Below are 21,754 nucleotides of genomic sequence, written 5' to 3'. Positions count from 1 at the left end.
AAGAGAGTCTCAAATTTTCACTTGTATAACATTTGTGAGATCTTACTAGAAAATCAAAGAGAGAAAAATGAACTGAAAAAAGTTTTCAACTAAAAGTAAAATAGTAAAGTGAATCCAGGCAAAATAACAGAAATCAGCAGGCTTCCTATGTACCAGTAACAATTAATTAGAAAATATTCTCTAGAAAAAAAAATTCCACTCAAAAAACTTCACATATTGTAAAAAAAAAATGGTGTGAAGTGTTGAGACATATAAATAATGCCTTTTAGTGACAGATGTAAAAGAAAATTTAAGTAAAGGGAGAGATGCATCAAATTGCTGAATAAGAATGAAAAATATTTTTAAGATTTTACAAATTAATTTTTATATTTCATAGGATCTCAATTAAATTTAAACATTTTGTAAATCAACAAAAGAATTTAAAATATTCCTGGGAGTCTAAACACTAAAAAGAGCTTTAAAATTTAAAATTTTAAGTGGAAAAATATCTATTGTTACACCTGCAACTAATATAATATTGTATGTGCACTATACCTTAATTTACAAGAAGATCTATTGTAATTTAAATCTCTTATAAATCTAGAAATGTATTAGTCACTATAGAGTTCTCATCACAAGGCACAAATAGAAAAATGGAGCAGAATAAATTAGACCCAACACATGTAAGAACTTACTGGATGCAAAAGGAGGCATCAACAGTTAATGGAAAAAGAAACTAAAATTATTGTTTTATATTTGGAGAAAAATAAAATAATACAAATATATTCTTTTCACTGTAGACCAAAATCTACTCAAGATAAATAAGTTACATTTTTGTAATGAACCATTAAAAACAGAAAAAAAGTAATGAGAAATGAATAGTAATCAAAATTATGAGTTGATGATTTTCTAATCCATTCAAGGTATGTTGTCATTTTCCCTTTCTGATAAGATAACTTGAAAATGTTCTACAGCCATGCAAGATTTGAATCAAAATAAAGACCTCACAAATGGAGAAATACTGTTATGAAAAGATATACGATGAACATTGATTTCACTTATGTATAAATGTGAAAATATTTAAATGTAAAACTGTGGCAATTATGGCAACTAAATCTAGTACATGTTAAAATCCCCTTAAGAAAAAAAAATATGGTATTGTGCATTTTTAAAATAATGCCCTTGGGAAAATCCCATTCAAATTTAGAAGTGTTAGGAAAGTTACTGCTAATTTAATCATCTTGCATATTTCAGTATTTTAAAAAATCAGTAAATTGAAAACTATGGGTTTTAATATGTTTTCAATTTAACTTTTGTGATCAGAAGGGGAAAAGAGGTTATACCTTAAAAGAACCATTTGTATCAAGCCATCAGAAATAGTTTAATGGAAAGCGCATAACAACTAAATATGGAATACTAAAATTTTAGTCCCTGATCATCTATCATTTAAAATTCTAAACTCAGATAAATCATTTAACTTCTATGAGCCTTAATTTCCTCAAATTCAAAAAAGCCCTTTCAAAGGTATTTTTGTGAGAACATCTAAACCCTATACAAAACAAAACCATCATGATAATTCTTGTTTTGACTCTTTTTATTCCCTAGAAGACCTCCAAGAAAGGCTATATCTATTCTGTCCTTAGTGTTTCCCTTCTGAGAAATCAGGCTATTCATAATGATTGTGTCTCCTGCTTTTTGTCCACGTCCTCTTGCTCCATGTAAAAAAAACACCATTGAGTGACATGGAGCCAGTAACTGATTCCCCTCTGAGTCTATTTTTTTCCTGCTGTAATCTTCGTTTTAGGGCTTATTTTGGCCACCTCAGTTACTTTTTAAGAACATTTTCCAGGTACAAAAGAGACATGGAGGACTATCACAATCAAAGGGAATATGAGTGAATCATATCTTTAAATTAAATCTGAATCTCAGCTGAACACTTAACCAAGCTTCCTTCTTGTTTTCCTTTATCTACAGACACTAAGGATTAAGATGCTCCAAGTTATGAATATCTCCCAGAGTATAACCAATAGCTCAAGACTTCAAGTGTCTAAGTTCATCCTGAGGGGATTCCCAGGCATTCAGGAGTGGCAACACTAGCTCTTCTTGCCCCTGGCTCTGATCTGTGTCTTAGCTCTTGATGCCAATCTCCTCATCATGATCACCATTCACCATGAGTTTAACCTGCACAAGCCCATCAATTAGTTCCTTAGTATCCTGGCTGTAGTGGACATTGGCTTGGCTACTACCATCATGCCCAAGATTCTGGCTGTCTTTTGGTTTGATGACAAGGCCATCAGCCTCCCTGAGTGCTATGCTCAAACATATGCTGTTCACTGTTTTATTAGCATGGAGTCAGGCATCTTCCTCTGCTTGATTGTGGATAGATATGTAGTCATCTGCCCCCCACTTCAACACACCTCCATAGTTACTGAAGCTTTTGTGGTTAAAGCCATAGTATTCATGGTACTTAAGAATGTCCTATTGACCATCCGAGCGCCTGTACTGGCTTCCCGGAGACACTGCTGCCCCAAAAATAAAATTGAGCACTGCATGTGCTCTAACCCAGAGGTCACTGGCTTGCCTATGATGACATCACCATTGATAGGTTTTTATCAGTTGGCTTTGACATGGGTCCTTCATGGAAGTGACATGGCTCCAGTCCTTATTTCCTATGTTCTGATCTTTTGCGCTGTGCTGAGACAACTCTGCTGAGGCAATAGTCAAGGCTCTGAGCACCTGCAGTTCTCATCTCATCATCATCTTCTTCTGTGCAACTATTATTGAAGTATCTATAGCCCCCCTGGCAGGAAAAGTACCTCCTGTCTTCCCTTCTTAATGTACTTAATATTGTCATCCCTCTAGCCCTTTACCCCATGATATATGCTCTTAGAGACCAGGAGCTCAGAGTGGGCTTCCAGAGGGTGCTTGGTTTAGATGGGAATATGTCCCGGAAGTGACACAAACTTAAAGAATGAGTTATGAGGTACTACAAAAGACCACAGGTTTTGAAACCCAACAGACTGAGGTTGGAATCTGATTTCCATCTTTCATTAGCTAAATATAATTTGTTAGATTCAGATGTTGGGTTTATCAAACACTGACTTCAGAGCAACTATTGTAAAGATACTCAAAGAATTAAAGAGTACCATGCTTAAAAAATTAAAGAAAAATATGAGGAAAATGACTCCACAAGCAGAGAATCTATTGAGACAGAAACTGTATAAAAGAACCAAATGGAAATTCTGAGGTTGAAAAGTATGATAACAAAAAAAGTCACCAGAGAGGTTCAACAGCAGGTCTGAGGTGGCAGAGGAAAGAATCGGTGAGCTCGAGAATAAATAAATAGAAAGTATACAATCCTTAAAGATAAAGGAGGGGCTGGCCCCATGGCTGAGTGGTTATGTGCACAAGCTCTCCTTCAGTGGCCCAGGGTTTCACCAGTTCGGATCCTGGGTGCAAACATGGCACCGCTTATCAAGCCATGTTGAGGTGGCATCCCACATAGCACAGCCAGAGGGACCTACAACTAGAATATACAACTATGTACTGGGGGATTTGGGGAGAAGAAGAAGAAAAAGAAAAAGAAAAAGAAGAAGATCAGCAACAGATGTTAGCTCAGGTGCCAATCTTTAAAAAAAAAAAGATAAAGGAAAAATGAACAGAGATTCAGAGACCTGTGATACAACATCAAAAATACCAACATATGTGTAATTAAACTCTCAGAAGAAGAGAGAGCAAGAAAAGAGTAGAAAAATATTTTGAAGAAATGTTGGTCAAAGTATTTGAAGATAAAAACATCAATCTACATATCGAAGAAGTTCAAAGAGTCCCAACTAGGATAAAAACAGAGATCTACATCTACATATAGAGGAGGCAGTCTACTAAAAACAAAGAAAAAGATCTTTAAAGAAATAAAAGAAAAAACTCACAATAAACACACATTACAATTAATAATGACTTCTCATCAGAAATAACGCAGGCCAGAGGGAATAGAATGACATATTCCAAGTTCTAGAAGTTCTTGGTGTCAACCAAGAATTCTAAATCCAACAAAATTATCTCTCAAAATGAAGACAAAATAAAAGCAATTGTAGACAGAGAAAAAGAACACAGGAAATTCATTGCCAGCAGACTTGCCTTACAAGAAATACAGTCATATGTTGCTTAACAATGAAGATATGTTCTGATAAAATGCAGTGTTAGGTGATCTTGTCATTGTGCAAACTTCATAGAGTGTACTTCTGCAAACCAAATGGTATAGCCTACTACACACCTAAGCTATATGGTACTAATCTTAAGGGACCACTATTGTATAAACACTCCAATCAAAAGTACTTCAAGGAACCGGCCCTGTGGCCAAGTGGTTAACTTCACACGCTCTACTTCGGCGGCCCAGGGTTTCGCTGGTTCAGATCCTGGGCGGACATGGCACCGCTGATCACGTCATGTTGAGGAGGCATCCCATATAGCACAACCAGAGGCACTCACAACTAGAATATACAATTATGTACTGGGAGGCTTTAGGGAAAAGAAAAAAAAAAAGTTTGGCAACAGATGTTAGCGCAGGTGCCAATCTTTAAAAAAAAGACAGTACTTTGAAAAGTACAAATAGTTTGAAAGATGAAAGCTAAAATATATAAGCTATGCAAACAAAAATATAAGAGTGCTGGAGTGACTATATTAATATCAGATAAAATCAACTTTAAGACATGAGATATTTCTAGTCATTTAATAATGCTAAAAGGGTCAATACATTAGAAAGATGTAACAACTATAAATGTATAGGCAGCTATCAATACAGCTCCAAAATGTATGAAGTAAAATCTGACATAATTGAGAGAAGGAAGAGCTCAACAATAAGAGTGGTGATTTTAATATGCCACTCTCAATAACTGATAGAATAACTAGACAGAATAACAGCAAGAATATAGAAGGCTTGAACACACTATCAACCAGTTTGATCTAATTGACATTTATAGAACACTTGACCCAATGACAGCAGAATACATATCTTTTCAAGTACACTTGGATATTTCTCCTGGATAGATCATATACGATATGATAAAAACAAGTCTCAACAAATTTTAAAAGATTAAAATCATACAAAATATGTGTTCTGATCTCAACAAAATTAAATTAGAAATTCACAACAAGAAGAAATTTGAAAAGTCCCCAAATGTTTAATGTTTAGAAATAAAACAAAACACTTCTAAATAAACCATGGGTAAAGAAGAAATTATAAGGGAAATTAGAAAATATTTTAAACTAAATGAGAATCTAAATGCAACATATCAAAATTTATGGAATACATCTGAAGCAGTGCAGAGATGGAAAATTATAGCTTTAAATACCTGTATTAGAAAAGAAGAAAAATCTCAAATCCATAATCTAAGCTATTTTAAGAAATAGAAGAATTAAAACCAATGCAAGCAGAGAAACTAATAAAAACAGAACCAAAATTAATGAAATAGAAAACAAAAAAATAAAGAAAACCAGTAATTTACACTAAATATTTATTTAAAGTAAATAATCTGTTAAAAAAGCAAAATTTTATTTAGAAAAATGTTCATTGCATCATTACTCAAAAAATAAAATGAAGTTCATAAAAAGTATGTCTATAAAACTTTGTAATTATAGGGGAAAATTCTCATGAAATAATAATTTGAAAAAGAAAACAATAAAGTATCTTCAACAAGATATCTCCTTATCCTCTCTCTCCTCTCTCTTTCTCTCTCATATTGCAGTACATTTCTCAGTTAATTAAAGCACCTAAAGATGAAGATCATGTTTTGGGTGTGCTGTCTAGGAAACACCTCAGATGGATAAAGCAACTGAGGACAAAGCTCAAATTAAAGCAGGTACCTTCCCACTAAAGCATCATAGTCCCAAATTAGCTTCCATTTTGTTCACAGAGATGTACGTGGAAATGACAAAGGGAAAAATAAACAAAATTTAAGTATTATGTCTTTCAAAGATTTAGGAGCGTATTTACCGGTACATAAGTGGAACCAAATAAATGAGAAGAATACGAGTTTTTTCAACATATATCACAAAGAAACCAAGAGCTCAGCTAACTCTTGACTATTCAAGAGTTAACGTAAGTCTTGGTACCTAACCTTTCAGCACCAGGAAGTGGACTGAGAAAGCTATACTGTCCCCAAGAAGGACATATTCTCCAAAGCCCATTTTAGATATAGGCCCAAGAAGATAAAGGAATAAGAAGCAGCTTTCAGAAAAGCTTTCATGGGTCACAGAGAGAAATGGACAAGAGAGTTTCTGAGAGAGTCTAATCAAGAAACTTCTCCAAAACTTCCCAATGTCTGCCCAATGGAGATTGCAAAATTGTTATGAATTAATGAATGTTGAATGTCTCATGTTCTTCATTTTTCCAAGTGGGAGAAGCTATTGTTGTTAAACATCCCTGTTACACTACTATATTTTTAATAGGAGGGTGAAGAGTAAGCAGATAAATGTTTTTTAAGTCATAGGTCTCTAGACCAAGAAGAGCCCCAACCAAATCTCATAGAGACGTTCTCGTATATCATCTGAAGATCCTACACTTTGAGCTGAGTAAAGTGCCTGGGGCTTCTGGGTCTCTCCTGTGGAGAGGATTTGTGCAAGTAGTATACATGGGAAGAAGGGAAAAAAACATAGTAAGTGACCAAAAGCACAGATGGTGGCAGAACAATTAGCACTCATTGCAAATCCAGGAGCACTCTCACATTTCCCTCCTTCCCTTGCAGTTGAGTTGGGACCATTTTAAGACAATACATTCAGCAATGAAAACGTGAACAAAAGTGATGAATCTCTTCAAGACCAAGGCAGTTAATAATTGGAGTGCCTCAGCTTCCCTCTCTTTCCCTGCTTTGGCAGCTCTGAAAAACGCATGTTGACATGACAGTTTCACAGAATGGAGGGATCCAGGATTTCTGAGTCACTAAATGGAGAACAGATCCTGTTGACACACACTGCACTTTAAATGAGAAAGGAATTAACTTTGTTTTGCTAATTCACTGAAATTAAGCAAAATTTAAGCTATCCTAATACAGACATGTTTATTTTGAGATGTCTACTAGACATACAACCAGATATGTCAAGAAACAGTTGATTATATGAATGTGGATCTCAAGGGAAAAGTCTAGGCTGGAGATATCAATTTGGAAGTCATCCTAATTTAGAAATGGTATTTTAAAGCCATACGACTGTCTCTAATTAGGAAAAAAAGTATAGATATGGAAGCTAACATAGAATCATAGAGTATTACCCTGTTTCATCTTTTTAGCATCTGAATATTTGTGTGATATATCATATTTTCTATTACCAATGTGACCCCCATGCCTTGTTCTTTGTTCACGTGTCTAGCTCGAGCAACTGGCTCTTTATGGGCAATGCCTGTGCCTGTGTCAATCTACCCATTTTCTGCATGAGTAAAGAGATTTTTTTAATATAATAATTGTGATAATTCCTTAAATATAAAATGTAATCAATATCAACCTTAGTCTGTCTCAACAGCTTAATACTTTTTAAAAAGCATTCTTTTATATTCATTACCTAATTTCATTCACACAACAAACTTATGGTTATGATGGCAACAGTGTTTCAGGTGGTGATGGTCACATACAGTCTTGGAAGGTAAGCAAGAGAAGGCAGAGGAGCCTCTGGAAATATTGGAAAACTCATTTATATCAAATCTAAAACATCCTCCTCAGGCAACAAACTTCAAATTAGAGTTATAGCTAACACTGAGAGCTCACTAAATGCAGAGCATTATACCAAGTAGTTTACATATTTAATTTAATCCTTACAAAGACCTTTGAGCATAGGTACAAGTGGTTCCACTTTATAGGTTAAGACTAAATTTCTAAAAGGTAGGAATTTGCCAACTGTCAAAAATCAGAAAGTAAGGGAGCTAGGATATGAATTCAGATGCATTTTGTTTCAAAGCCCAAGTGCTTTCTGCTGCAATACGCTACAACACCTACACTTGGGAACTTGATTGGTAAGTTCTCTTTTCTCTTGCTAGTAAGAGAAAACTATGAAGGAACCATGGGCTTTCTCAAGATGTCCTACAATAGATATCATGTGAGCCATACTGTCCCTGATTTGCTTGGTCTTGAGTCCATAAATGATGGGATTAAGCATTGGGGGAATAGAGATTTTCAAGAAGAATGTAGACATGGTGAGGGATGTTCTTGCCAAAGCAGTGGGTCAGGAAAGTGAAAAAGGATGGGATGAAGAAGAGAAGAATGACTCCAATGTGAGAATCACAGGTGTTGAAGGAAGTCTAAACACAGTTTGGAGGATCAAAGTCTAAGAAATACCAATGAGTGCAACATCTACCAAAACTGATGCCATTGGCACTGAGAAGCCATACCAGACGTTGACAGTGATGTCAGCACAGGCAAATCTGGCCACTCCAATGTGTTCACAGTACAAGGGTGGGATGATATTCATCCGACAGTATGGCAGCCTCTTCAACAGGAATATGAAAGGGAAAATGGTCCCAATGCTTCATCCCCAGATTGCAGGGGCTCATTTTTACAATTTCTGTAGAAGTTGTACGTGATTGTGTATCTCAAGGGAGTACAAATGGCCACATAGTCGTCAAATGCCATGGCCAGAAGGATTCCTGACTCAGCCACAAAGACAACATGGATGAAAAACATCTGAGTGATGTACACATCAAAGGCAATCTCTCAAGCACGGAACCACAAGATAGCCAGGGCCTTGGGCACAGTGGTGGTGGACAGCAGGATGTCCGTGCCATCCAGCATGGATAGGAAGACATACATGGGTCCATGGAGTGTGTGTTCATTGAGGACAACAAGGATGAGGACTCCATTTCCCAAGACTGCAGTAATGTACATGAGAAAGAAGGGGATGGAAAGCCAGGTGTGGTAGTTCTCCAGTCCTTGGATGCCATGTAAGATGAACACAGTGGGGTGAAAGGTGGTGAGGATAGCACCAGACATACCTGCTTTGACGTCTGTCTGCGAAGACTACAGAAAGTGAGAGTGAGTGGGCAGAACCAGCTGTAAGTTTCACTAAAAGTTGAACATTAGATAATGAAATCGGTCACTAATGCCTTGACTTAAAGTATATAACATTATGCTTTCACTTCCTACATTATCGTTGCAAACATAAATACAAACATAGGTTCCCACAACTCAGCAATGCCTAGAATCCATACATACCTCGCCATTCTCACTTACATACTCCTACTCAGGCTTTGGTCACCCCTCACCTGTTCTTCTGCAGTAGCATCCTCACTAATATGGTCTCCCTGTCTCCCAACTTCCCATCCTCAACCCCTCCACATGCATCAGCTATGTTGCAGCCTTGTTGGTATGCTGAAAACAAAAATCTTATTGTGTTTTCTCTTACAATTCTTACATAGCGATTTATTGATTACAAGATAAAAGCCCTAACTTCTCAACATGCCAAACCTTCCACAATCCTGCTGTTACTCCCTTCTCTAGCGTCAATCCCCTTTAGGCACTCTAATAAAGCTAAATTAGACTATGATCCATTCTCCACACAAAATCTGAGTTTTCCAACCTTCATGACTTTGCTCAAGGTTTTCTCTTAATCTGGAACATACTTTTCTACCTTTGGTGTTTGTTAAACTCCTGTTGATCTTCCAGTTCACAGTTTAAATATTTATCATCTGGGAAGACTTTCCCAGGTTCAAATTCTGGGTTTCCAACTGTCTGATTATTGACAAAAAGCTAATTTTTCACATCTCAAAAATTTAGCCTTATCTGTGAAAATAAACTATTCATACTTATCTTGAAAGGATTTAATTAAATACTTTCTGTAAACTGCCTAGTATAGTGGCTGGCATAGAAACACTAAATAACTGCTAGTTATTATTATTCAGTGGATCAGTACAACTTAATAAAGAGCCCAGAAACTAACATATTTGGAATTTAAAATGTAATAAAGTAGCATTTCAATTTAGTGGGGAAAAGGAAGGCCTACTCAATTAATGGCATTGGGATATTGGACTATGTTATTTTTGTTAGAGAATAAAATTAGTTCCCATCTCACTCGGTAAACAAATAGAAATTCCAGATAAGCTAAAGATGTACATTTAAAAAATGAAACTACAAAAATATTAAAAATTAAAATAAAGGTCTTAGGAGAAAACATAGGAAAATATTTGGGGAGTTGGAAAGATCTTCCTAAAACAAGGAAACCATATTTCACAGACAGTAACAATTGAACGATGTAATTAAGCAAAAATTCAGTCAAAGATAAATAAAAATCCCAGGAGGAAAACTTACAAAGCATGTAATGGACTAATGGTTAAGATCCTTAAATACTAAAAGTTGGTATAAATAAATAAGGAAAAATTAGAAAATGTACAAAGAATCAAAATAGACAATTGACAGCACAAGAAAAATGGTCCATATATATGTATGAAAAGATGCTAAAAATTTAAAGAAATAAAAATCAGTATCATATTAAAATATTGTTGTTTTCCTATCAAATTGGGAAACATAAGAAAAACAATTAGCCTCCAGTGCTGGTGGCACAGCATTATAACATATAGATATATTTATAAGGATATTCATTGCTATACTGTTGCAATAGTAAAAGAAATGTACATTACAACTTCCAAATCCATCAACAGAACAATAAATAAATTACAGTATATATAGTACAATGGAATTTTTTGCTTCCATTTTTTAAAAAGAAGTATTCACCATGGCATACAGTTAAGTGAAAAAGCAAACTGAAGATTAAAATGCATTAAGGTAATTCTTTTTTTTTTCTCTCTGTATATCAGTCAGGACACTTTATAAGTAACAGAAAATTCAACCCATTCTGGCTTGAGTACACAGGGAAATGTCTTAGTTCCTGAAAAGTGTTTCTAGTATAAGGTTTATCTAAAGATTCAAGAAATCATTAGGGGTTCCATTTCTTTTTTGTTTGTTTGTTTGTTTGTTTTACATCATCTCATTTATTTATTCTTTATCTTTTTAATCTCTTTTTTATTGCAGTAGCATTGGTCTACAACATTATACAAATTTCAGGTGTACATTGTTATACATTTCGTCCTCTGTGTGGATTACATCATGTTTACCACCCAAAGACTAATTACAATCCATCGCCACACACATGTGCCTAATAATCCCTTTCCCCTTCCTCCCTTCCCCTCTGGTAACCACCAATCCAATCTCTGTTTCTCTGTTTGTTTGTCGTTGATTTTATCCTCTACTTATGAGTGAGATCATATGGTATTTGACTTTCTCCCTCTGACTGATTTCACTTAGCATAATACACTCAAGGTCCATCCATGTTGTCAGAAATGGCCAGATTTCATTGTTTCTTATGGCTGAGTAGTACTCCATTGTATATATATACCACATCTTCTTTATCCATTCGTCCCCTGATGGGCACCTAGGTTGCTTCCAAGTCTTGGCTATTGTGAATAAGGCTGCAATGAACATAGAGGTGCATGTATCTTTAGACGTTCGTGTTTTCATGTTCTTTGGATAAATACCCAGCAGTGGAATAGCTGGATCATATGGTAGATCTATTCTTAATTTTTTGAGGAATCTCCATACTGTTTTCCATAGTGGCTGCATCAGTTTGCACTCCCACTAGCAGTGTATGAGTGTTCTCTTCTCTTCACATCCTCTCCAACAATTATTGTTTCCTGTCTTGTTAATTAGCCATTCTGACAAGAGTGAGGTGATATTTCATTGTAGTCTTGATTTGCATCTCCCTCATAGTTAATGATGTTTAACATCTTTTCATGTGCCTGTTGGCCATCATTATATCTTCTTGGAGAAATATCTGTTCAGATCTTTTGCCCATTTTTTAATTGGGTTGTTAGGTTTTTGGTTGTTGAGATGTATGAGTTATTTGTATGTTTTGGATATTAACCCCTTATCTGATATATGGTTTGCAAATATCTTCTCCCAATTCTTAGGCTGTCTTTACATTTTGTTGATGGTTTCCTTTGCCTTGCAGAAGCTTTTTAGTTCGATGTAGTGTCCTTTTGTTTCCTTTGCCCGGTCAGACATGGTGCTTGGAAATATGCTGCTAAGACCAACGTCAAAGAGTGTACTGCCTATGTTTTCCTCTAGAAGTTTAATGGTTCCAGGTCTTATATTCAAGTCTTTAATACATTTTGAGTTAACTTTTGTGTATAGTGTAAGATAATGGTCTACCTTCATTCTTTTCCATGTGGCTGTCCAGTTCTCCCAACACCATTTATTGAAGAGACTTTCCTTTCTTCGTTGTATCTTCTTGGCTCCCTTGTCGAAAATTAGCTGTCCATAGATGTGTGGGTTTATTTCTGGTCTCTTAATTCTGTTCCATTGATCTATGTGTCTGTTTTTGTGCCAGTACCATGCTGTTTTTGTTACTATACTCTGTAGTATATTTTGAAATCAGGGAATGGGATACCTCCAGCTTTGTTCTTTTTTCTCAAGATTCCTTTGGCTATTCGGGATCTTTTGTTGTTCCGTACAAATTTTAGGATTCTTTCTTCTATTTCTGTGAAAAATGTTGTTGGGACTTTGATAGGGATTGCATTGAATCTGTAGATTGCCTTAGGAAGTGTGAACAATTTAACTACGTTAATCCTTCCAATCCAAGAGTACAAAATATCTTTCCATTTCTTTGTGTCTTCAATTTCTTTCAACAATGTTTTATAGTTTTCAATGTACAGATCTCTCACCTCTGTGGTTGATTTTATTCCAAGATATTTTATTCTTTTTCTTTCATTTGTAAATATGATTATATTCTTAATTTCTCTTTCTTCTACTTCATTGTTAGTGTATAGAAACACAACTGATTTTTGTACGTTGATTTTTGTATCCTGCCAGCTTGCAGGTTTTCTATATATAAAATCATGTCATCTGCAGAAATGACAGTTTCACTTCTTCCTTTCCAATTTGGATCCGTTTTATTTCTTTTTCTTGCCTGATTGCTCTAAGACTTCCAATACTATGTTAAATAAGAGTGGTGAAAGTGGGCATCCTTGTCTGGCTCTTGTTCTTAGAGGGAATGCTTTCAGTTTTTCTCCATTGAGAATGATATTCACTGTGGGTTTGTCATATATGGCCTTTATTATGTGGAGGCATTTTCCTTCTCTTCCCACTTTATTCAGAGTTTTTATCATAAACGGATGCTGTATCTTGTCGAATGCTTTCTCTGCATCTACTGAGATGATCATGTGATTTTTATTCTTCATTTTGTTAAGGTGGTGTATCATGTTGATTGATTTGCAGATGTTGAATCATCACTGCATCCCTGGAATAAATCCCACTTGATCATGGTGTATGATCTTTTTAATGTATTGTTGTATTTGATTCACTAGTATTTTGTTGAAGATTTTTGCATCGATGTCCATCAGTGGTATTGGCCTGTAATTTTCCTTCTTTGTGTCCTTGTCTGGTTTTGGGATCAGGGTAATGTTGGCTTTGTAGAAGGAGTTAGGAAGCTTCCCCTCCTCTTCAATTTTTTGGAAGAGTTTGAGAAGGATAGGTATTAATTCTTCTTTGAATGTTTGGCAGAACTCACCAAGGAAGCCATCTGGTCCTGGACTTTTATTTTGGGGAGGTTTTTGATTACTGTTTTGATCTCCTTACTGGTGATTGGTCTATTCAAATTTTATTTCTTCCTGATTCAGTTTTGGCAGGCTGTGTGATTCTAAGAATTTATCCATTTCTTCTAGATGATCCAATATGTTGGTGTATATCTTTTCATAGTATTCTCTTAGGATCATTTGTATTTCTGAGGTGTCCATTGTAAGTTCTCCTCTGACATTTCTGATTTTATTTATTTGAGCTTCCCCTTTTTTTTTCTTGGTGAGTCTAGCTAAAGGTTTATCAATTTTGTTTCTCTTTTCAAAGCACAAGCTCTTGGTTTCATTGATTTTTTTTTCTATTGTTTTTAAGTCTCTATTTCATTTATTTCTGCTCTGATTTTTATTATTTCTTTCCTTCTACTGATTTTGGGCTTTGTTTGTTCTTCTTTTTCCAGTTCTTTTAGGTGCACTGGTAGATTATTTACTTGGGATTTTTCTTGTTTGTTAATGTAGGCCCCACTTGCTGTAAACTTCCCTCTTAGGACCACTTTTGCTGTATCCCATAGATTTTGCCATGTTGTATTTTCATTTTCATTTGTCTCCAGGTAATTTTTTTATTTCTCCTTTGATTTCTTCATTAACCCAATCGTTGTTCGGTAGTATTTTGTTTAATCTCCACATAATAGAGGGTTTTCTGATTTTCTTCCAGTAGTTGATCTCTAGTTTCATACCTTTGTGGTTAGATAAGATACTTGGTATTATTTCAATCTTCTTATTTATTGAGACTTGATTTGTGGCCTAATATATGATCAGTCTTGTAGAAGGTTCCATGTGCATTTGAAAAGAATGTGTATTCTTTGCCATTTGCATGGAGTATCTTTTTCCATCCTTTTACTTTCAGTTTGTGAGTGTCTTTAGTTCTGAGGTGTGTCTCTTGTATGAAGCATCTATATGGGTCTTGTTTTTTTATCCAATCAGCCATCCTACGCCTTTTTGGTTTTTTAAAGGAGCCAGATTTTTTTTTAAGATTGGCACCTGAGCTAACATCTATTCCCAGTCTTCTTTTTTAATTTTTTCTTCTTCTTCTCCCCAAAGTCCCCCAGTACATAGTTGTATATTATAGTTGTAGGTCCTTCTGGTTGTGCTATGTGAGACCCTGCCTCAGTATGGCCTGATGAGCAGTGCCATGTCCACGCCCGGGATCAAAACTGGCAAAACCCCAGGACACCAAAGTGGAGTGCGCAAACTTAACCACTTGGCCACAGGGCTGGCCCTTACCCTATGCCTTTTGATTGGAGTATTACTCCATTGACATTTAAAGTAGCTATTGATAAGTATCTACTTATTGCTATTTTGATATTTTTTTCTGGGTGTTTTAGTAGCTCTTCTCTTTTCCTTTCTTCTTCTCTTGCTCTCTTCCCTTGTGGTTTGATGGCTTTCTTTAGTATTATGTTTGGGTTCCTTTATTTTAATTATTTCTGTATTTATTATAGGTTTCTGGTTTGTGATTACCATGAGGTTCATATATAATAATCTACATATGTAGCAATCTATATTGAATTGATGGTCTCTTTAGTTTGACCTTTTTTTAACAGCTCCATTCTTTTACTCTCCTCCTCCCACATTTTATATTTTTATATCGTATCTAACCTTTTATTTTGTGTGTGTGTGTGTCCATTACCCTCTTATCATTGAATTAGGTAATTTTAGTACTTTTGTCGTTTGACCTTCATATTATCTTCATAGGTGGTTTATCTGCTACCCTTATTGTATTTTTGCCTTTACCAGTGATTTTATTGCCTTTTTTCTTTGATAATTTTCTTATACCTATTTGTGGTCTTCTCTTTCCCACTTAAATAAGTCCCTTTAGCATTTCTTATAAAACTGGTTTCTTGGTGATAAACTCCTTTAACTTTTGCTTATCTGGAAAACTCCTTATCTCCCCTTCCATTCTGAATAGATAACCTTGCCAGGTAGAGTATTCTTAGCTGTAGGTTTTTTCCTTTCAGCACTTTAAATATATCATGCCATTCCCTTCTAACCTATAAGGTTTCAGCTGAGAAGTCAACTGTTAGCCTTGTGGAGTTTCCTTTGCATGTCACTTGTTGCCTTTCTCTTGTGGCTTTTAGGATTCTCTCTTTATCTTTAATTCTTAACATTTTAATTATAATGTGTCTTGATGTGGGCCTCTTTGGGTTTATCTTGTTTGGAGTTCTCTGTGCTTCCTGTACCTGGATGTCTGTTTTGTTCCTTAGGTTAGGAAAGTTTTCAGCTATTATTTCTTCAGATAGATTCTCTGCCCCTTTGTCTCCCTCTTCTCCTTCTGGGATTCCTATAATACAAATGTTAGTGCACTTGATGCTGTGCCAGAATTCCTTAGACTGTTCTCATTCTTTTTAATTCTTTTTCTTTTTTTGTTCAACTTCAGTGATTTCCTCTAGTCTTTTGTCCAGCTTGCTGATCTGTTCTTTTGCATCATCTACTCCACTATTGAGTCCCTCTAGTGAGTTTTTCATATCCAGTATTGTATTCTTCATTTCTGATTAGTTCATTTTTATATTTTCCAATTCTTTGTTGACATACTCACTTTGTTCATCCATTCTTCTCCCAAGATCAGTGAGCATCTTTATGACTTTTGTTTGAACTTTTTGTTGGGTAGATTGCTTATTTCTGTTTCATTTAGTTCTTTTCCTGGAGTTTTACCCTGCTCCCTTGCTTGGAACATATTCCTTTGCTGCTTTATTTTGACTCTTTCTCTCTGCTTATGTCTACTTATTAGGTGGGTCAGCTATGTCTCCTGATCTTATGTAAGAGATGCCTTTTGAGCCCTAGCAGTGTGCTTCCCTCCTGTCACCAGTTCCAAGTGTACCAGGAGTGACACCTATGTAGGCTACATGTGTCCTTCTGTTGTGGCAGGGCTGCTCTTGCTGCAGGTGCCCAGGGAGTCTAGGCTGTCCTCCTGGCCTGCTGGTTGTAATGCTCAGCTACAGGGGGCTGCTGTGGACCCTTCAGTCACTTTATCAAGTTTTGGGAGCCCCAGTGCAGTTGGCTGCAAGGTCTAATAGCACATTCCTCTTGCAGCTTTTCTGTTAAGTGAGTAGCCCACCAGTGTGACTGGTTGCTAGGCTCAGGGGCTTACAATTGCTGTAGGCCTCACGCCTGTGAGGCTGTTGTCAGCTCTCTCAGGATTTCAGCTAAGTGGGGCTGGCCCCAGTCATGGGAGCACCCAATTGTTTCAGGCTTTGGAAGGTAGGGCCAATCTCCTGGCTATTTGAGAAGCACAGGTCTTCTGCTACTGATAAGACCCATGACCAACAGGTCCACACATACCATCAACACAGTCCTGGCCTGTGCACACATCCTGACTCTCTGGAGCAGACCTAGTGGTCACCCCACTGCAAATGCCCCACCAATGCCCCACACACTCCACCTTGCCCCAGAGGAGTGGACCCACTTGCCTGCCTGCAGATGATCCAGGTACCCAGTCTATACAGGCCAAAGAGTTACCCGAGGGCTTGCTCTTGGGTGGAGCCACTTCCTAGGGCTGCTGCCTGCCCTGGCTGAGCTGGATTAAATTGACCTCTAGTAGGAGGGGCAGACACTGGGATAACAGGCCAGGGGAAGAACTCCAATGGTGTCTTCCCATGTTTGTGTCAGCCTGCAAGCACTAGCTCAGAATAATGGCTGCCACCAATGTCTCAGTCCCTGGAGAGGTCTCACCTCTCACCAAGATGCACCCAGAGCCTATCAGGTGAGTCTCTTTTCACCAAAGGACTGTGCAACTTTCTTTCTGGTGGTTTTAAGTTTCTTTCCAAAGCAAGTGAAGCTGTGTGTGGGACCTTTAAGAGTTGGCTTTATTCTGCTCATATCTGATAGGTTTTCTAGGGGTATTCCCTGTTGTAGCTAATATCCAGCAAAGCCAAATATTATGAGACTCATCTCAGTTGTGCTGAGTCTGAAGGATGCTTATAGCACCAACATTCCCCTGCTCAGGTCTCCCACTCCTCCAGGGAAGGCTGCGTACCCCAGGGTTTCTCCAACCTGGTTGGCTGTGCAGCTCTATGGCTCTCAAAGGTGGCTTTTTTCTCTCCAGACAGGAATTTCTGACTCTTCTGCTTCAATCACGACTGTCCATTATTGCTGGGTTTCTTTTTTACCCAGTTTTCAGTTCTCTTTCAAAGGCAGTCATTCCAAGAAAAGTTGTAATTTGTTGTGTTTGTGGGAGGAAGTGAGTTCAGAGCCTGCCTATGCCACCATCTCAACACCCACAGGGGTGCTCCATTTCCTTTTTACTCTCAGCTCTACCTGCCAGGTGTTGAATCTCCTCAGGCTAGGCCTCAGCTAAGATGAGTCAGGCACTTATCTCAGGTACAACACGTAAGTGTGTACCAAAAAGCTCAGTAAATAAGATTAATAATATTTTAATATAATCTTTTTATATCAAAATTAATGCAAAATATCCACAATGAATCAAATTTTAAATAAAGAGAGGATTGACTATACTGTACTGAACCATATTGGAGCCCAAGGCAAAAGGAAAAATGAGAGTCCCTATGCACATGTTTTTAATGGTTAAATTTTTCCATAATTTTATTTTGAAATATTATTTATGAGTTTCTTCCATTAAAGCCAGCAAATTATAATAAATTCTAATTTTCCCATAAATAATATATTTAAATTTAAACTAATGTCATGCGTTTTAATATACCTACTTTTCAATGTTTCAATATATTTTAAACCACTTTAATATTCTGGAAAAAAGTTAACCCTAGTCCCAGCCCTGCATAACAAAAAACATCTGCAGCTATCAAGATATCAAGTTGTATACACAGACAGTGTGTGTTATACTATATTATCCAGAGGTCTCAAGAAGATCTTTTCTGAATCAACAGTTTATCAGAACAGAAAAACCTAAAAATCCCAGGAACCAAACATTTATTCCCTCCCCAGAAACTTACCCCAGTTCTAAAGAAAGTTCTTCCTTAACATGTGTAAGAAGCTGCCAGATGCAGATTCTGGAGTGAAATAGGACAGTATTTGTACCTCATCAGCAGGAATCCCTTGGGTGAGGACAGAGCTTCCACCCTACTAGGTCTTTAGGGAGCATCTGGTTTAATTAGACAAAAGCAGACCCCAGCAGGACCAGTCTCCAGAGATCACTGACTCAGGAACCAAAAAGGGTGGGTAATGTAACTATGTCCTACCTGCAGCAGACTATACAAATTGCATCTGCTAATGACCCCATATTTCTGGCTAACAAATGGACACAGAGTGGATTTGGGCTGTTGCTGGTCAACAGTTTTTTTAAAAAACTGGAGCCTCTTCAGATGTTAAATACAAAATTACTTTTATCCATTTGTTCATAACTCATTTTACGTGGTGATCAGCTCCCTGTGTTTCTGGAATGCATCTAGTATACTGAGAAGACTAAACGCTCATGTCAGGGGCATGTACACTTAGCTATTATTTCTGGGCTGTGGGGAAGGCATGTGAGACAAGAAGAGAATAGAGGAAACAAAGAAACAGCAAAAGGAGGTAAAGAGGAAGAACCAGAAGAGAAAAAAAGAAAAGTGGGAGGAGGAGGATGAAGAAGAAGGAAAAGAGGAAGAGAAGAAAATGCCATCTCAGTCCAGGATATCTCTGTATTTCACACTTAGTTTTTTGGATAAAGCTTGGAGTAGGGATTAATGAGGAGCCATCAGCCTGGAAGGGAAGCACAACACCAAGCCTTGATGTCAAAGAACCGGTGGGCTACACCTTCCCGGATCTGCCTTGTCTTCACACCATAGACGATGGGGTTGAGCATTGGTGGCACCACCACATAAAGATTAGCCAGCAGGATATGGACATGTCGAGGAATGTTATGTCCAAAGCGGTGGGTCAGTAATGTAAAGAAGGATGGAACATAAAACATGAGGATGACACAAAGGTGAGAGCCACAAGTGCTGAGGGCCTTGTGCCGGGCATCCTGAGAGGGCAAATGAAAGACGGCTCGGAGGATCAGTGAGTAAGACACAGTGATGAGGATCACATCCAAGATGACCATGACAATGGGCACTGAGAACCCATACCAGATGTTAATGGTGATGTCAGAACAGGCTAAGCGGGCCACCCCAATATGCTCACAGTAGGAATGGGGAATGATGTTGGTCCGGCAGAAGGGCAGCCGCTTCAGCAGGAAGATGACTGGAAAGATGATGCAGAAGCTTCGAGTAACAATAGCCAGAGCAATCCTTCCCACAATAGGCCATGTTAGCACTGTTGTATAATGCAAGGGGGCACAGATGGCCACAAAGCGGTCAAAGGCCATGGCTAATAGGATGGCTGACTCCCCCACAAACATCATGTGGACAAAGAAAACTTGGGTGACACAGGCATCAAAGGCAATGTCATGGGCATGAAGCCAAAAGATAGCTAGGGCCTTGGGTACGGTAGTGGTGGACAGCAGGATGTCTATGATGGCCAGCATGGAGAGGAAGAAGTACATGGGCTCATGAAGGTTACGTTCTGTGATGATGACCATTATCAGGATGCTGTTGCCTAGGACTGCAGTAATATACATGAGGCAGAGGGGTATTGACAGCCAAATGTGATGAGCCTCCAACCCAGGGATGCCAAGTAGAGCAAAAACTGCAGGGTGGAAGATGGTGAGGTTGGCATGAGTCATGATGCACTTTAGCGTCCTCCCTATCATGACTTAGAAGTTGATGAGTCTGCTGAAAGTGATAGGAACAGAAAGCATCTCTGAGTGCGCGCAGAGATCACAAAAGACAGCATGGATTTCTAAATTGTCAGACTCTCCAGGGGAAAGTTCTTTCAGAGAACGTACATTTGGGTGTAGGAATGACTTCTGGCCTTTGGCACCTCATTTGCATGTAGAGTTTCTGTGGCAATCACGCTTCAAGGACCAAGAGAGGCTTTAACTTGCCTCCGATCACCTAGCCCACCTTACTTTTCTGATCTCATTCTACCATTGCCAGAATTTGCCCCTTTACCTGTGCTGTACTTTTTTCTTCCCCCAAGATTTTGCTCCTTCTGTGTTTACCTGAATTTCCCTTCAATTCCACTTCTGCTTACTCAAATTTTAACCTTAAAATACCTCCTTAGGACACACCACTTTGTAATGGCCCATGTTCATAACAATATATCTCCTTCCTGAATATCTAGTAGCTAAACTACGCCTTAACTTGACTATATTTAACATATTAAATTTATCCAGCTATTGCCTTGAATATCTCATATGAGACTTGCCTAATAGCACTTGTGGCTTCCTGTGCCTGGAAGTAAAGGACCAAGTGGAAATCCAGAAAGAGCCTAAGGGATATATTTCTCCACTCTGACTCAGATTCAAATCTCCCTAAAGGCAGCGAGGAGGGGGGCAGCCAATAAAATGGAGAGGGGCCATGTTCATCACCTGCTCCTCATGAACTTCTCATGCTCCTCCTCAAACAGTCCCATATAAATGGCCTTTGATTGTGTCTAGATGTCCTCATCCTTAACAGCCCCCTGAAAAACTACTCCAAATACAGGGAACCAATACACTCCCCTCTGTCTCCATTAATATGACCCTTTCTCACTCAACTTGTTCTTTAACCCTCAAAAAGATTCAGGTTTGGCTGCAGATAAGAATGGTAAAGCATAGAGCCCTTCTTGCCTTAGCACTTTCCATCACTTGGGTAAGATCTGTTTCCTTCTGAAGCTCCGGACTATCTTAATAGTCAGCTATTAGGACTAGGGAAAGGTTGAGTGATTAAGAATCTGGAATGGAACATGGAGAAAAGGGAGCATGGAGAGAATCGAGAGTATAAAGGCATCAGATAAATACTAGATGGATCTACTGATAATGGTATTCAGAGGGCCCCAGGGAGGAAGGCATCCCAAGGAATGAAAGCCCCAGTTTATGAATCCATCCTGCTGTCTCTATGCAGATGCACTTGCCAGAAGACACTTCACTGTGGGGAGCGAGCAGTGGGTCTCCACGTGGGAACAGGGCCAGATTCAGACATCAAGGGCCCTACTTGGGCTAATAATTTGTCACCTTTTGAGCTAGTATATTTTAAATATTCATTCAACTTTTACTTAGGGGAGAGGCTGAACTTTGCAGGGATAAGCAGAGAAGAAGGGCCACAGGTAGCATTGCTTTGCTTCTATTCTAAAACATTAGCCCCAAATTTATTTAAACAAAAGACCCACCAGAAAAAATAATTCATTTTCCTTAGAAGGATATTT

The 21,754-nt window shown here is 37.7% G+C and overlaps 1 protein-coding gene and 2 pseudogenes across 1 annotated transcript; 1 reads left to right on the top strand and 2 right to left on the bottom strand.

Moving 5' to 3' along the window:
• The first annotated feature begins 1,980 nt into the window (after positions 1-1,980).
• Positions 1,981-2,936, top strand: LOC124251892 (olfactory receptor 56B4-like; annotated as a pseudogene).
• Positions 2,937-8,187: 5,251 nt separating this feature from the next.
• LOC124252246 (olfactory receptor 52B2-like) lies at positions 8,188-8,951 on the bottom strand (annotated as a pseudogene).
• A 10,272-nt stretch (positions 8,952-19,223) lies between these two features.
• LOC124225731 (olfactory receptor 52B2) lies at positions 19,224-20,192 on the bottom strand. The gene has a single exon (XM_046638366.1). It carries the CDS (start codon positions 20,190-20,192, stop codon positions 19,224-19,226), a length of 969 nt encoding a protein of 322 aa, XP_046494322.1.
• Positions 20,193-21,754: the final 1,562 nt, after the last annotated feature.

The sequence above is a fragment of the Equus quagga genome, chromosome 14, assembly GCF_021613505.1.
Source record: "Equus quagga isolate Etosha38 chromosome 14, UCLA_HA_Equagga_1.0, whole genome shotgun sequence".
Taxonomy (NCBI): Eukaryota; Metazoa; Chordata; class Mammalia; order Perissodactyla; family Equidae; genus Equus; species Equus quagga.
The sequence above is the reverse complement of the archived record's forward strand: the minus strand, read 5'-3'. Positions and strand labels throughout refer to the sequence as shown.

Bases quoted from the DNA above. Each gene is read 5' to 3' on its own strand.
- LOC124225731 (XM_046638366.1), bottom strand. From the start codon at position 20,192: ATGACTCATGCCAACCTCACCATCTTCCACCCTGCAGTTTTTGCTCTA.